At 43.5% G+C, this 16,427-nt stretch overlaps 2 protein-coding genes across 2 annotated transcripts; one reads left to right on the forward strand and one right to left on the reverse strand.

Annotated features, from left to right (window-relative positions):
• Positions 1–214: 214 nt before the first annotated feature.
• junbb (JunB proto-oncogene, AP-1 transcription factor subunit b) lies at positions 215–1,966 on the forward strand. The gene has a single exon (XM_074697352.1). It carries the CDS (start codon positions 552–554, stop codon positions 1,533–1,535), a length of 984 nt encoding a protein of 327 aa, XP_074553453.1. The 5' UTR covers positions 215–551; the 3' UTR covers positions 1,536–1,966.
• A 4,987-nt stretch (positions 1,967–6,953) lies between these two features.
• Positions 6,954–15,607, reverse strand: rtbdn (retbindin). Its single transcript, XM_074695738.1, has 6 exons — positions 15,387–15,607; positions 13,418–13,597; positions 12,616–12,715; positions 11,970–12,098; positions 10,790–10,886; positions 6,954–8,504 (listed from the first exon to the last, which is right to left on the reverse strand). Exons 2-6 carry the CDS (start codon positions 13,575–13,577, stop codon positions 8,154–8,156), a joined length of 837 nt encoding a protein of 278 aa, XP_074551839.1. The 5' UTR covers positions 13,578–13,597; positions 15,387–15,607; the 3' UTR covers positions 6,954–8,153.
• Between the last annotated feature and the right edge of the window lie 820 nt (positions 15,608–16,427).

The following is a 16,427-nucleotide window of genomic DNA, read 5'->3' on the forward strand; positions in this document are numbered from 1 at the left end:
ACCAAACTCTTCTATTTCTGACACCGCTCTCCGCTCACATCCCTCCTCGGTCCTCTGTCTTGCCTACAGGCTTGTTTACAGTCGCCTCTTCCCGGCATTAGCGTCACTTGACGTCTCCTCGGTGGGCGGGGCTAAACACCTCTCTAACCAATCAGAGCTCTGCATCTCTCTGGCAGCCTGCGCTCCTCCATGTCTTAATAAAAGGGAGTCCCGGGCTGTCAGCACACACCTCAACAAGTCTTGCAGAGGATCAGATCCACAGAGGAACAGAAACAGGATCAGTTTGAACTTTTCCCTCAGAGGAGTGAAGCAAAGCGGACACTGGATCAAGACTTAAAGCTCTGACTTTGGGCTGCACTTTATCTTGGACTTCTAACTTTCACTCTTTCTCCTCTTGGAGTGATTTTTAATTCATTTTTGTTGGGACACAGTTGAGAGACGCCGAGAGCCTGAGTTGATGCTTGTCTCTGCTGCTGACTCTTTGTGTTGATTTTAAGGAGACTGTGTTTCTAAGAGCAGCTGGTAAGACTACTTCTTCTACTACGACTTTAATGTCTACAAAGATGGAACAGCCTTTTTATCATGACGACTCTTTTCTGTCGGCTTACGGCCACTCAGATGCAGCAATGCACGACTACAAACTGCTAAAGCAGAATATGAATTTGAACTTGACAGAGCCATATCGCAACCTGAAATCCCAGCTGAGGGAGACAGACCTGTACCAAGGGGGGCAACAGGACGTGGGGTCCCTGAAGCTCGCGTCCCCAGAGCTCGAGAGGCTCATCATCCAAAACAGTAACGGGGTGATCACCACTCCCACCCCGGGACAGTACTTCTACAACCGGGGCATCACGGATGAGCAGGAGGGTTTCGCGGAGGGTTTTGTTAAAGCTCTGGACGAGCTGCACAAGATGAACCAGATGCCTCCTCCAAACGTGTCCCTGGGAGCCGGCGGAGTCACAACGTGTTCGGCGGCGGCCTCTAGTGTCTTCGGCTCCACCCTGCAGCCTGAACCTCCCATTTACACAACACTGAGCGCCTACTGCCCCAACACAAGCCTGTCTTCCACATCCAGCTACCCCACAGCCACCATCAGCTACTTACCGCCGCACCAGCAGAGCCACCCGCAGACATCCACGCACGGCACACACCCCTTCCAGCACTCCCTCCCCGGCTCAGGGCTCCATCCGCAGCGTCTGGTGGCTCTGAAAGAGGAACCTCAGACCGTGCCGGATCTCCTCAGCAGCGACGGCTCGCCTCCAATGTCCCCAATCGACTTGGAGACCCAGGAGAGGATCAAGGCGGAGCGCAAGAGGCTGAGGAACCGGCTAGCAGCCACCAAATGCCGGAGGCGCAAGCTGGAGCGCATCGCCCGGCTGGAGGATAAGGTGAAAGGTCTGAAGAGCGACAACGCCGGGCTCTCCAACACAGCGTCCGTGCTCCGGGACCAGGTCGCCCAGCTCAAACAGAAGGTCCTGACACATGTGAGCAGCGGCTGTCAGCTGATGCTCACAAGCAAGATGGAGGCGTTTTAAAGACAAGAGACTAAAATTCAGAGACTGAAAAGTAAAAACACTGGAGTCATGATCTGCATGCGCAGCAGTGGGAGAACAGCTGGTGTGAGGTCAGCACTGACAGCTGCACGAGCTGAGGCTGTGTTTAGAGAACTCTTTAGGCTGAAGAGACTGATAGAAATGGTACTTCAGGATGCTGGACATCACTTAAAGGACCTTTCAACCCGGGACACCACAACAGCATCCAGAAAGCTGCTTTTATGGCAGAAAATGGGAATGATTATTGTATTTCTTTGTACTTTTTGCAACTGATATTGTCATGCAATGCTGCATTTATTCATGTGTAAATTATTTAGTTTGTCTGGTTGATCCAGACGAGCTGATGATGTCCAATGTTTACACTGTCTTTTTTATTTGTGATGTGTATTTAAGTAAAGTGTCTTCAAATGAAACACAGCCTGAGTTGAGTGTTTGTTTCACATTCATCCTGTCACACAGGATCATAAACAGCATATATTAAGTCAGAAGGGGTTATGAATCTGTTTTCCTTTCGTAACACAAATCTTAGCTTCAGCACACTCCGTTCTGCTGTTTTTACGCACGGGACGTAGCGCACGTACGTAGGCCTTTCCTCATTACGCACGGGTATGTCCATCTACGGGCATGTTGCTGCATACTGCGTCACATTGGGAGGATTTCTGGGAACCCCCGCCCAGGTAGCCAGCTCCACCTCTTCTTTCTGTATCGATTAAGTCCTTGCGAGTCTCACGAGGGTGTTGGAGTTTCCTATTTATTATTGCACAACTTTACATATAACGCTGCCGCATGAGTGGAGCAAAGGGCAGGTGTGTTAGGAAATGCGACTAGAGGTTGTTCCAAAGTACAACAGGAAGTAGATTACACTGAAGCGTGTGTGTTGACATGTTTTTAGTATAAAGCAGAGTCTTTTTATGAATTCAATCAGATTCAAGTTTTAGATCCTAGCAGGGGCAGCCTTTCGGAGCCGCTCATGTGCCAAACTTTGAGGTGTCAGTGTAATTTAAAGATTCGCACATGGAAGGAAGTGACAGCAGCTTCAGGAATGTCGGGGGCGTCTCAAGATGCCACGCTGCTTGGCAGAGTGAGGGGGTAAAAAAAAAAAAGGAGTGGGCGTCCGGAGCGCGCGGGAGCATCTGTGTGTAAGGATGGATGTAGAAGTGTGCGAGGATCTGCCAAGGATAACATTCTGCCAGGACGCATCAGCGAGCAAATATGTGCGGCAGCAGGGGCTCAAAAGCTGGAGGAAAGTCCCGCGTGGAGTGACTGAATGAGTCATGAGAGCAGACAGTGGTCAGTGAAGGTGTTCATGGGATCCAGACGCACAAAGAGCGTTAACATCAAAATAAGAAACCACCTCAAAGGACGCCGGGGCTTCGTGTTGTTGAACCTCAGCGTGTTTTGGAGAGTTAGATATATCGCACGCAATTAGCCTAATTTCCACCCAAAACATCCCCTGATACTCTGCTGTGTACGTGGAAACAGAACCAAACACGCCCACTCAAGCTCTCGTTTTCTGACACCTTTTATCAAGAAACCTTTATTCAGGGGATAAACACGCTCTCAGTTCCTGCTTCATCTTTAATTTGAAGTTTAAATATTCAGTTTGTAGATCTGGAGGCTCGAAATGCTGATTTTTCAGAAGTTATTAATAAACAGGTCATGAATGGATATAATCAGAGTCAGATTATGATCTTTTCTGCACTCAGAGGCATCAAAAATTCACTGCCAACCCGCTCCCACTCAGGAAAACTAAATATCACTCCTCGAGTCTCCGTTTACGCACACAGCAGCGGGCCCACAGATTAGAATGCGCCACGCAGTCCGAAAAACAAGCCAATTGAAGCCATACCGGCTCTCCACACGCCTCGGCCCACAACCCACACCGAGTGTCTGTGGGAACATCTGTGATGCGAACAGTGACGTATGAAGAGCTCTGGGTGGGTTTGATTTTTCCTCTCAACGAGCCCCCTTCCCCTCCCACAGACACACAACAGGCCTCTTTCTCTCTCCCTCCATCTCTTTCTCTTTTCTGTTATTTCTCGAGAATAACATGAATATTCCTCCCACCTCACCGCGGCCATCTGAGGCTCTCACCAAAGTTGGATCACAAGTTGCAGTTTTAGTTTTTGACAGAGAGGATGTCGTTTTTAGTTTACTGAGGGAAGTTTGCTGCTCTCTGATACACTGGATTCAAACACATTTTGAAACACCAAACACCAGCTTTCAACATCTTTAAAGTCTGGGGTCATGTGCAGTTTTCAAAAAGTTTGATTTTTAAAGAGTTATCTCTGAAAGACGTCTGAGAGAAGAGCAAAGATCAAATATGCTGACGGTGACATTAAGCTCCTGTCAGGATGGGATCGCAGACTATAAAACAGACTTAAATCAGAACTGATGCCTCTTTATGACCTACAAAACAAACCAGGCCATCATCACAGAGAGGAATCCTGTATTTAGATTATCTGAAATTGCCTGTGGGGGGTTAGGTGTCAGCTTAAGTGACTAACTGCATTCTGCAGAAGCAACCTTGTGTCGACACCTTCCACGGAAACACGTCAATTAGGTGTGAAAAGAAAGCAAAGTGAGAATTTCTTTTTTAATTGAACACACTTCAGGAACACGTACCAGGCAAAACCAGCAAAGATACAAGAGCTACTGAAATGCCAAATGTCAAAGTCACTTCACTGATTCTTTTTATGGATCTATTTATGACAGAGGTTAAAGCTCCTGTAAGGAAACTGGTTTGTGCTGTTTTTGACGCCCTCTGTGGGCAAATGTGGGTCATACTGAGTGTTTTCTGATGAATAATCATCCTGCTTTTCCTTTGACGGAAAAATACACGGCTCATATGGAAACTTAACTGTGAACAAGGCTGATTGAGCCACACGCAAGTATGGTGGCCCTAAAGGTCAACTGTTGCCACATCAAGAGGAGCAGCCAGCACCTATAGGCTGGACTGAATCAAACACGGGTGACATCAGTGACTTCTCAGTAAGACTCTTCTAAAGAGGAAAGTCAGAGCTCTGTTTGCTTCTCCACAGTTCAGACCCTGATACCTGCAAAGAGTGTCCAAGTGAGTTATATGAGAATCAATTTGCAGATTTTGAGCTGATATCAATGGAATTGTTAATTTGTGTAATCTTTTTTCACCTGAACAGCAAAAATCTAACAAATCTGTATCAGAAGTCAGTGAAAGGGATCCTGCTGTGTCACTGTCACATGAACTGCACCAAAAAAAACATGGATTTCATGAAACACAACAATATATGATGAAAAGTGAAAAAAAAATGGCAAATGTAAAAATATTTTTGTGTTTCATGAAATATTTTAAAGAAATACCACATCTGTCTTGTTGTTATTGGTCTATCTTGGTTTTGTAGAGACATTGGTTTGAATTTCAGCGTGTAAAAAAAAACATCTACAGCTCCTCTCATAAACTTAGAAATATGCTCTTCCTTCCAGTTTATCTTTAATTCCAACAGCACTTTTCTCTAAAATAAACAAACTGAACAAGGCAAAAACACTGAAATAGATAAATAATTAAAAGTAGGTGCTGAACATACCCTAAAGCTGTCACAAAAGCAAAGCAAATGTTATAAATCGAAAAATAAATTTAAAAAAAAAACAAAACCCTAATGTATGTTATTTATAAACATAGCAGAGGTCTACACTCACTCAGTACACAGTGTGATCCAGCCAGGACTGAATGTACTGTTTAGAATTTGTTTGAGGATATCGCCATCTAGTGGAGATTCTCAGTTAAAACAGCTTAATTTTGACAAAGAATGAAATGCAATAGAATTAAATGAAATATTCATCTTTACGTCATTGAAAACATTCTTTATTTAGTTTTTGATAAGGAGAGGAGATGTTTTTAGGTTAAAAAAAAAAAAAGTGAAAAAATAATAATAATAAGATCATGACAATACCCTGGAGAGACTTCTTTAAGAATGTAAAACACAAAGTTCCTACAAACCTTTCAGTCAGTCTCTAAATTACCGAAGAATGTTTACTCAGACAAGAGAAAAGCCTGATATTTCTAAATTGTGTGTTGGTGTGTAAAGTATTATAAAAAGAGTGTTTTTGCTTTAAAAGGTCAGATTTCAGCTTTCTGGGGCAAGTGAAAGAAAAACCTGATCAAATTAATTTTGTAATTTGTATCAGACGTTAGTTTTGTGAGAGTCAGAGTGATACTGAAACAAGAAGACAAGATCTTCCTGTTTGACTTTCACAGAGGACGTAATATCAGCTAACTCTGACGAGTGAAGAATCAGCATCAACAGAAATAGCTGCAGGGCTTTGAACAGCAACACAGAGTCTGTCCTTTGGTGACTGCAGAGGCCTCCCTGTTTCATTTAAAACTCCCGATGTGGTGATAACCAGTGTTTTGTTGGTTAATTTACCAGCACTCATGCTTCTTTATTCATGAGAATCATCTTTGAGTTGGATTTGAATAGGGATGGGAACCTTTCACATTTGAAACAATACGGTACCGATGCCCGGTACCTGGCAATCGGTACCAGTACTGTACGGTACCAAGTTTCGGTACTTCTTTGTGTTTATGTGGTAAAAAATATCAATTTGTTTAATAATGAAATTATTTTTTTTCTGAATTTAACACATTTATTCTTCAGTATATCACCTTTCAATGCTGTGTTCATTTCTAGCATGAAAAATCATCTACTTTTCCCCTACCTCACAGTCACAGGATACATTTAGGTACCTAAACATGGTACCTTTTGGTTTTACGTGAATCGATACCCGGGACTTTTGACAGAATTTGGTCGGTACCTATAAAAGTACCTAATTCGGTACCCATCCCTAGATTTGAATATGAATTTGTTTCTTTGATGGGTGCAGTTTAACATAGTTTCATAACGAAGCATGAATCTGATGTGCTGCACAGAGAGTTTCTAGCAACTGCAAGTTTCCAGCTCTTGTTCCTAGATGGGCCATTAACCAGGACACAAAATGTACATCTAACAGCATCGAAAGGCACAAAAGAGCAACAAATTCTATGAACCAGTTGAGTTCAGATGATGCTGTATATTCGTCAGCTCTGCAGGTTGGTTGTCTCCACCTGTGGGGTCACGTCAAAAATGGCAGCTTGGTAAATTGCAGCAAAATGAAGAAGAAATCTCCTTAAAGCAATGATGAGGGGAGAGCTGGACTGAGTGTCAGCTGTCTGCACAGCATGGTTAACAAGCTGAATCTGCTCCCACAGCCAGAGGTGCAGGCAGAGTTTCTGACTGTGATAAACCAGCCAATGTGTGGTTCTCAGATGATTTATTGAGTTTTAATGGCCTTTAAAGAAGAATTAACTCTCTATTGTTTCTTCTTCTTTTGCTGTTTGATGCAGTCACCAGCTGAGGAAGAACCACGACAGCCTCCGGACGGCTTTTAGAAAGGTCGTCTTTATTGAGAATGTAAAGCACAGGAAACACAAATTTCAGCAGTTACCACAAATCTGACCAACCTGATTCTTTGTTTTTTACAAAACATTTACATCTAACAGTGCCTCACTCCAGAAATACACAACATAGATATAAAAGAAACAGCCACAGTATGTGTATGGATATGAAATCAAATAACTACCAGAACAACCTCAGCTGCTACTGTTTGCTATTAAACCCCTCACTGTCTCATAAGCTGTTATCACACCACGGTGTTTAGGATCATGTGTTTCAGAAAGCCAAACTAACACTCTAATCTTTACTTTATGAGTTTGAGCACCGTCATGTTTAAATACTGTTAGTGACTCATGCACAAGCGCTAAAACTTCAAGAATACTCCGACTGATAGGATGAGTCCTATCTGTTAATACGAGGAAGGTGGTTTTTAGGGCATTCACTGCAGCCTGCCAGTAGGGGGAGCTTTTAGTGTTTTGGCTATCCTGGAGACATAATGTTGTCCAGTTTTTAACACAGTCAAAGGTTGAAGCTGAAGCAGTCTTAAATGTTACACTTAAAGAGGGGGTATTGTGCTTTTACGATGTCTTTGTTCTGTCCCTCTGGTGCCCCTATAGCACAAAAAAAAAAAAGCCTTTTTCTCTCTCTGGTGTTTAAAAAACTCTTATTTCACCTTCTGTCAAAAGCATTTCACTGTAGCTGCTGTTTCTTTAAGGCTCCCCACTCCACAAACCCCCTTTACTCTGATTGGCCAGCCAGGGAGTCAGGAAGCTATGGACAGACTTTGGTGTTTGAGGCCTCCAATGTGTCATAAACTAGACAGGGGACTCTTTTGTGATGACCTCATCATTTTAGTTAACATCCAGCATTAATGCTTTAGATCCATGTTTATAACTTAAGAAAGCACAATACCCCCTCTTTAAAACAATTCTAAAGATGCCACGCAGGTTAAAAAAGAAGTGATCCCCTCCTTTTTTTTCTTTAATTCTGGCTGCTAGAAATCTTACAGTCCTGTCGGTCTGTCCTGGATCTTTCCGAACTAGAGATTAGATGTGAAATGTGATGATAACGATAATAAGAGCTTGGTTTGTGTGCTAAGTTTAGTTAAAGGAGCGTGGCTATGACTCCAGAGACAGACTCCATAGATTCTGTTCATTAGGATCTAAACGATAATCTCTAAACATCTTTTCATCTACTGTTCCCTCTGCAGGCCGCTCCCACTCCCCTCCACATCCTCCATGGGGATGGAGCGTTTACGCAGTACTGAGTTCCCCTTCCTGATGCCCCGTGCCGGCTGAGGCAGCTTGGTCTGGCAGGGGGCCCGGTACTGAGGCAGGCCCGTCTTGGTGGTGTCGAGCTCCTCGGGGTCGTCCTGCTGAGCTCTGAGGGCAGCAATCACGTCTTTGTCCGAAGGGCTTAGAGTCAGGCAGCCGCAGGGACGACCGCCAGCGCCTGCCTCCCCCACCTCCTCAGTCTCATCCTCCACCGTCATGAAGGCGTCCCCCCACAGGCTCTCGCAGAGGTCCCTGCCATGCTGGTACATCTACACACACACGCACGCACACACACACAGCCATCATTAGAAGAGATGTTTTCTCTCAGGCGATACAGAGCAACCTTGAAACTGTACCTGGAGTGTCAAAAGTAAAAAGATTGTGCAGAAGAGTTTCTTTCAGATCAGTTTCAAGGTCTCAGAGATTACATAACTTTAATCTCATGTGCACAAAATGAGTTTTCTTGCAACATTTATCAGATAAAGTCTCCCACTGCTTGTAAACATCTTTTGGAATAATTGCTTTGGCCTCTCAGGGCGGCGCCGGCCTTGAAAACAAACACCCTCTGCCAGGTGTTAAGAGGCGGCCTGCAGGCACCTGGCAGCTGCTCTTGAACGCAGCTTTTGTCTGCTTCTGTAGCTCGTCGACCTTGATAAGCTCTCGGGTTGTCTGAGACGATGATTCTGTGGCTCCAGACAGATCAGGGACTAATCAGAGAGCAGCAGCAGCTTCTTTGATTCCTCTTCTCACCGCAGCACTCAGCGAGTTAGACTCCGAGAGAAACTCTGAATCCTGCTGACACAGGCGTGAGATGGTTTCTGGAGCATGAAAAATGAAACTCCTCGTATGTGGATTAAAGGGAAATATTGCACCATGCTGCAAAAAACAAATCAGTATTCAACACTTAAGCTGTTTAAGTGTAAAGAAGCTTCACACACACACTCAGAAACACTTGGCAAAGCTAATTAGTGGAGTTTCAGACATGCATGCCTTCTTCCTGGTGTTAAAGCTCCTGTTCTGCCTCCAGTGACAGCTTCATGCTCGCTCATTAAGACGAGCTGCCAAGTCACCGCTCTGCCTCCTACTTCACTTCCTCTGTATCTCCTCATGCTCTTATTCCCTCCCTTGTTTGTTTCCACGCTCTCTTTGTACATCTCTCTTCTTCTCCCACCTCTCCACCCCTCCAAACCCCAGCGTCTGCTTCCTTTCATCTTCCTGTCTGCTAGGGGATTAAATCTGAGTCACACCGGGCGCTCCGAGAGGAGAAACTATAATATATTTACCGTGTTCAAAGGACGGAGAGGATTTCTCTGCACTACTGGCCTCTGTCTGACACTCAGGTGTTATCTCCACACACCACGTTACACACAAACACACACACATCTGTCCTCCCCCGGGTGGGCAGGCAGGGTTAGCTGCCACAGCTAATTCAGAACAAGCATAAGTGGCTTTAGACGACATGGTGTGATCGAATCAGTGAGATAGTGAAATTTCCTGCAGCGAAGGGGCAGAAATGGAGCAACTTTGAAATGACAAAGCAGCTTCTTCACAGCCGCGTCTCTGCTCAGGGTCGAGGTCTGAATCAGGAAAGTGTTTCTTTCCCGCTGCACTGCCTCATGATGCTCCTCTAAATCCCCCGGATCATTTCTCAGATTATCGATTCTCTGATTTAAACCCGTCTGCTGTCCTTGACGTGTTTAGTGCAAAGCGTCCAGCCTCTCTCTGCAGATGTAACCTCATTGGAATAAAATCCGAAGCAGAAAGAAGAGAGAGTCACTGTGGGATAAATAAGACCTTGGCTGGTAAATAATGTTAGCAAAGAGGACAAAGCCACAGTGCGCCAGAGGGATTTCTGCATGCTCTGGATGTGAGAGCCTTCCTTTATATGTATCAGCTTATTTCTATGCTAATGGGCGTCTTATAAACCCTGACTGAATGTGTGTGTATTTATTCCTCACACACAAACACACACCAGCTCTGGGTTCTTGGTGTATTAGAGGAACTTTCAAGTTTTTGTTCTGATGTTTCAGAAGTTGTATGAACTATTTTACCTAGGTTGTTTTCTTTGTTTTTTTTTTTGTTATGTACACAATCACCACAGGGGGCACTTTAGGTAAACTGGCAGGTGAATGCTACAAGGAGTGCACAGGTGAGGTAATGATTTGGGCAACAGGAAGAGCACACTGTTTTTACTGCTACTTAAAATGGTTAGCACATACAAAATAAGTAATTGTCTCTACATGTGTTTCTTGTGGATAAATAAATGGAAGAAACAAAGCTACGGTAGCTTTGGATTGGACATTGGTCTCTTTAGAAAGCGCATCAAAAACACTTTACTCCCGTACCCAGACAGTGACTGAAATCCAACCAGAACAGTCACTACAGAAGAGTTTAAACGTTTCAGGTTTGAATGAAAGAGAAAAGAAAACATAGAAAGATAAAATGTCCCCTGGTTATCAGTGCAGCACTCAGTCTCCGGCCTCTGACCTTTGACCCTTGACCTCTCCAGAATCGACTCTAAAGCCAATCACATCTCAGATGGTTTCTGTCCTACCTGCTGGTACTGGACACAGTTCCCGGTGCAGTTCTGTCCTCGAGGGTCTCTGGCCCAGTTACGAGCACACGTCATGTCCATCCTGCAGGCATTAAACCTAAAAACCGACACACCAGTTATTCCCATGATCCTTTGTCGATGCAATTGACAATGCTTGTATTGGTGCATTTTTTGGTGTGTCCATCTCTGTTAGTGTGTTTTTTTTAATGTATTTACTGATGGATTTATTGGTGTGTATGTTGTTGTTTGATTGTGTGTTTTTCAGTGGATGTGTCTGTTTTTGATGGTCTGTTAGTGTAGTTGTAGGTAGGGATGGGTACCTTTCACATGTGAAATGATACGGTACTGATGCCCGGTACCTGGCAATCAGTGTCGGTACTCATGGTACCAAAATTCCGTACTTTTTTGTGTAAATGTGTTGAAAAAATCAATTTGTTTAAAAATGAAATATAAGCATAACATTTTTTCAATTTAACATATTTATTTTTCTATATATAACCCTGCAGTGCTGTGTTCATGACCAGCATGGAAAACTGCCTACTCTTCCACTCCCTCACAGTCACAAAGATGCCTTTAGGTACTTAAACATGGTACCTTTTGATCTTATGTGAATCAGCACCTTACTTTTGGCAGAATTCGGTCGGTACCATCCCTAGTTGTAGGCATGTCCGTCGATGTGTTTTCAGTTTGTAGGGTGTACTTATTGGTGTGTTTACTGATGCATATTGATTGGTTTGTTTATAAGTGTGATTGAAGGTGTTTTTTGGAGTGTTGTCAGTGTTTGTTTTTTGTTTATTAGTGCATTTATTGGTATGTTTGCTGTTGTGTTTTTGTGGTTGTGTCAAATGGTGAGTTTATGAGTGAGTGAAGGTGTCTTTAGATGTGTTTTTCGGTATGTTCTCAGTGTTTGATGTTTACTGGTGTTTTGTCAATGTGGTTTTGGTTTGGTTGTTGGTTGATGTATTAAGTGGTGAGTTTATTAGTGATTAAAGATGGGGGTTTTTTGAGTGTTGTTGGTGTTTATTGTTGTTTATTGGTGCATTTGCTGGTGTGTTTATTGGTGTTTATTGGTGTTGTTGGTGTGGTGGGTGTTTGGTGTGTTTTTGGTGCGTTAGTCAGTGTGTTTAGTGTGGTTGTTGGTGAATTTATTGGTGTGTTTATGGCATGTTTGTTGCCTCACCAGTCACGGCAGAAGCTGTGGCACAGCGGCACGGCCTGGATGTACGAGCGGCGATGTGGGTGAGGCCAACGTGCAGCATCAGGGGAGCACCGGTAGAAACATGACACTCGCTTCAGGAAGCTTTCACACCTGAGAGAGACAAAGTTAGAGACAGAGAGAAGAGACGAGTCAGGGTGGACACATTTGATCTTTATTGACCCTGAAGTCTGACTCAGCAAACGAGGACATATCATGTTGGTTATTTCTGCCATTTTTATTCTGTTTGATGTCTCTGATCCGTGTGAGAGCCTCTGTGAAGTCTATTTCTTGGACTCATTCGTTGTTTCCAGTTCGGTTTGTTTTTTACCACTTTGCTCTAATTCTCCTCTGAGGTGTTGTTTGGCACTTCAGGATGAGGATTAACCTACAAACACAGATAATTCCAGCCAAGACTGTGATAAAAGGATTAATTAATCAATTAAGCCTTTGACTTTCAAAGCCAAGTGAGCAAGCAAGCGGTAAAATTAAAATCAGGCTTGTTTTATCCCAGTTTTTGGTCTCCACCAAGCAGAGATCTATGATTTATTCTGCTGCTCTTCACGGATGATTAGAGATGTATCTTCCCCCGATCAAACAGAAGTCAACTAGTCTTGAAGGTGAGGCTTACTCAGAGCTCAGGGTCCCACACTTGTCCCAGGGTTCGTTTTTGTTGGTGTCGGTGGGAACATGAGAGATATCCTGGATGTTGTCTTCTGTGCAGCAGCTGTCTGTCAGCAGCAAAGACAGAGAAACAGTGCCTAGTTAAAAACATGTGGGCTTCACTTTCTGCGCACAAAACTTCTGCATTAGTGTTTTCGGTGTAATCTTTTACTGTTGCCTGTTTTAAAGCGTCTAACTGTAGAGGAGCTGCCTGCACCCTTGCTCTCACCCAACAGGGTTCAATAAAGACAATGAGCTCTGACTCTGCAGAGGTTTTATGTCTGCAGACTATCTGCACACATCTCACAGCAGGAACGGATCGATGGCAGACACAGCTCAGAGGTAAAGTGGGTTATTTTCAAATCAATATATCGGCAGTTTGATCTTCTGCTCCTGTAGTCTGCAGGTTGAAGTGGTTCTCTCATAGGAATAAAGACTGATGTGGAAAAATTTAGATTTGGGACCTCACAATGACCCTGACTCAGAGCATCGATTATTTGTCCAAATAATCCACAGGTGTGTGGAGTCAATACCACTGTTCCACTGCTTCTTAGAGCCTTCCTAATCTGGGATCCAGACTATCAGACATGTTAGTCTCTAATGAAATAAAACAAAAAAAATCAACCCAATGTTGACTAAACTGAACCCACAAGAGGACCTACAGCTGAAAATGTTCATTGTCCTTCATGTTTGTGTTTTCTGCAGTCTCCTGTGTCTCCAGGATCACCACTGTGAAATTACAGCCTGAACTCTAATCTGTGTTCACTCACTGTCGGCGTACAGCCCACACTCCCTCAGGTGAGGCTCGGGCCCGGGCACGACCTTGTGCTTGCCGTCTTGGAGACACACCCCCTCCAAGCGGGCTCTTCCAATCAGCATAGCCACCCAATATGCAGAGATTAGCAGCAGTAGGCGAGAGGTGAGAGCCATGTTTACAGCCACGAACAGGTCTGCAAGAAAAGATCAGAACATTAAAGAGACGCCACTGAGACACCCAGAGAGGGACGCCACGCTCGCTTTAGAAATAATCCCACTGATGGTAAAGCTTCCCCGCTCCCCCTGGAGTAAATAATGATATTACAGAGAGAGAGAGTTATAGAGGCACTGAGACATCCTCCATGAGCTGTTTATCTCTGCGTGTGGTGACCCAGTACAGACCGGGTGAGTCTAATTAGGTGAGACTGGAGCACCGTGCTGAGCTGGATGACATGCGTGGTTGTTTAATCTGACGAGCGGGCTGACCGATGTACGGCCTACATGTCACGAATTAAACAAATCTGCTGGACGTGACCACATGGTGCAAAACAGGTCAGGTGTGGCCCTGGTTTAACACAGATAAACATACACAGATAAACACACACAGGTACCTTTTATGTAACGTTTTGTTGTGAATGTGAGGGCCATTTGTCCTCTAGTGTGGTTGTTTTATTTTCCACTTCCTGTCTTGGTTGAACAGCTCCTCAGGAAGCATGAGTTGTTTTTGCCAGTGCTCAATAATAATTAAAACTAAGTGAAACATATTTCATTTAATGGCTGAGAAGGCACAATACTTTATTTTAAGGCGGCCCTAAAGGTCAAATGCAAAAAAAGCAAAAATAAACAATTGAAGAAAAATATTACAAAAAAAAAATGTTTCCTAAAATTTGGAATTAGTCCTGCAGTCTGCCAAATATGTTGTGTTTCATAAATTTTGTGGGGTTTAATGAAATGTTTTTGAATTTTGAGAAATGTTTTTGAAGTTCAGTGAATACCTCATTGTATGGTTGCCATGACAAAAACTTCAACCAATTTTTTTTTTCTTTTTTTTAAACTTTTTTTTTCTTTTTATGAAACAAAGAAATTCAGAACTGTGACATAAAATGCACCGTATCTCACACATTTATTCATGCATTTCTTTTAATGTTTTTTTTTTATTATTATAATTATTATTATCAGACATGTCATGTGTTAGGTCAAATGCTTTTAAAGTTCAGTAAACAGATTTTTATGGAATGGTGGCCCCAAAGGTTGATCACGAAATACACCAAAAAATATCAGGAAAAAGTCATCAATCTTAAAAACATGATACACAACGATACAGTTCAGTTTCGTGTGTTTTTTGTGTGATTTATTACAAAATTGACAATTTCTTTGCCTATTAAAAAATGTGCTTTTTTTCTCTTGACAAATGTGTTTTTTTTGTCCTGTGAGATATTTTTGACATTGAGTGAAATGTTTCTGAAATTTATGAACGTTTCTGTGGTTCACTTTTTAGGGCCACCATATATTTGTGCTGATAACTAAATGCATCTAAATGAAAACAAATGAGAATAAATCAAATCCACAAATTAATAAAAGGAAGCAAAACATTTTTTCTAAAATATGTCACGAAGCACCATGGTCACTTTAGAAAAAAGTTTTTTTTAACATTTAAATTAAAAAAAAAATTAAAGGGATTCTTTTTAATCCGTAATTTGTACAAACATAGTACTATCTCTACGACTTTATATGACTGTTTATTGGTAAAACACCACGCAGTTTCAAAAAACCGTACGGATAAGTCCCCGTTTTTACTCATTAGGGACTTGAGAGTGACCTCGGGCCACTTCTCTGTCTTTCTGTTTGCAGCAGCTGAGCCTCTTTATTTCTAACACGGACACATTCAAACCTGTAGTTTCGCTTCAATGGTCATCTTCCATCCCCATCTTTGAGATCAGGTGTGTGGGTAAAGAGTTGAGGGTCGTCGTGTGTTGGTCTTACCTGTCGGTGGGTGAAAGGTGCAGAGCAGCGTGGATTAGTTTCCTCGGTGTCTAAGCTCCTCTTCAGCAGCGTACTCTTTGCTCCGATCCTCCGGTGTGTTGTTGTTGATCCAGCGGCTGAGCTCGGTGCTCCGGTCTCCTCCCTCTCCCTGTGATCTCTCTCCCTCCCTCTTTCTCTCTCTGTCACCGGTTTATATGAAGGACATCTCGGTCCCTTCCAGCGGGCAGCTCCCCCCTCCCTCTGCCCCGCGCTGGGTCGTCCTCCCTCTCTCTCCCTCCCACTCTCTCTCTCTCTCTCTCTCTCTCTCTCTCTCTCTCTCTCTCTCACTCACACACACACACACACACACACACACACACACACACACACACACACACACACACAGAAAAGACTCCCTCCTTGTTAATCTCCCATGAGATGTTTACCAAATCCTCCTTGCTGACAGCCTTCCAGCCTCCTTTATCAAACCAACACTGAAACTCAAACACAGCTCTGCTCAGGCTCACTCAGCTGTGCTGCCCTTCATTTTTAGGGGATCACATTCAGGTGATGCTGAGTCACACCTGTCCCCCTCCCCAGCTCCCTCTCCCTCTCGTTGTCTCTCCCCCAGGTCAGGGTGAGAGGAGGCTGAGGTTAAACACTGGATGTTCAGCTGAGAACAGAACACTGTGATCTCTGGGGCTTTATGGTAACAAACACATACAGCTCTGGTCAGCTGGTTTGTGTTGTTTCCCTCAGGGCTGTTGACCTTGGCAGAAATATCACACTGTCAAAATCTTTGTATTGTGCAGCACATTTCTTATTCTGACAGATTTTAACATTTTTGAATAAATATGTTGTGTATTGTTTATTCCCCGCTCTAAACTGGCTTTTGTGATGTGGTTGTCTGCTAATATCAGCCTGATGAGCTGTGCCTGTATACCTTGCTCATTGAAAGTAAATTTGGTTATATTTTCCTTCTGTTTGACACAAGCAGCAACCTCCGGTCTAAGAATATGAGACAAAGCAGAAAAGCTAAAATCTGCAGTGTCTTGAGTGTCC

The sequence above is a fragment of the Halichoeres trimaculatus genome, unplaced genomic scaffold, assembly GCF_033239565.1.
Source record: "Halichoeres trimaculatus isolate MK-OKI-2021-1 unplaced genomic scaffold, fHalTri1.1 fHalTri1_scaffold_20, whole genome shotgun sequence".
Taxonomy (NCBI): Eukaryota; Metazoa; Chordata; class Actinopteri; order Labriformes; family Labridae; genus Halichoeres; species Halichoeres trimaculatus.

Excerpts from the sequence above, each read along its gene's own strand:
- junbb (XM_074697352.1), top strand. The coding sequence starts at position 552 with ATGTCTACAAAGATGGAACAGCCTTTTTATCATGACGACTCTTTTCTG.
- rtbdn (XM_074695738.1), bottom strand. The coding sequence starts at position 13,577 with ATGGCTCTCACCTCTCGCCTACTGCTGCTAATCTCTGCATATTGGGTG. Across the intron at positions 12,099-12,615 it reads TGTGGGACCCTGAGCTCTGA|GTGTGAAAGCTTCCTGAAGC; the intron begins GTAAGCCTCACC and ends TGTCTCTCTCAG. Across the intron at positions 8,505-10,789 it reads ACTGTGTCCAGTACCAGCAG|ATGTACCAGCATGGCAGGGA; the intron begins GTAGGACAGAAA and ends GTGTGTGTGTAG.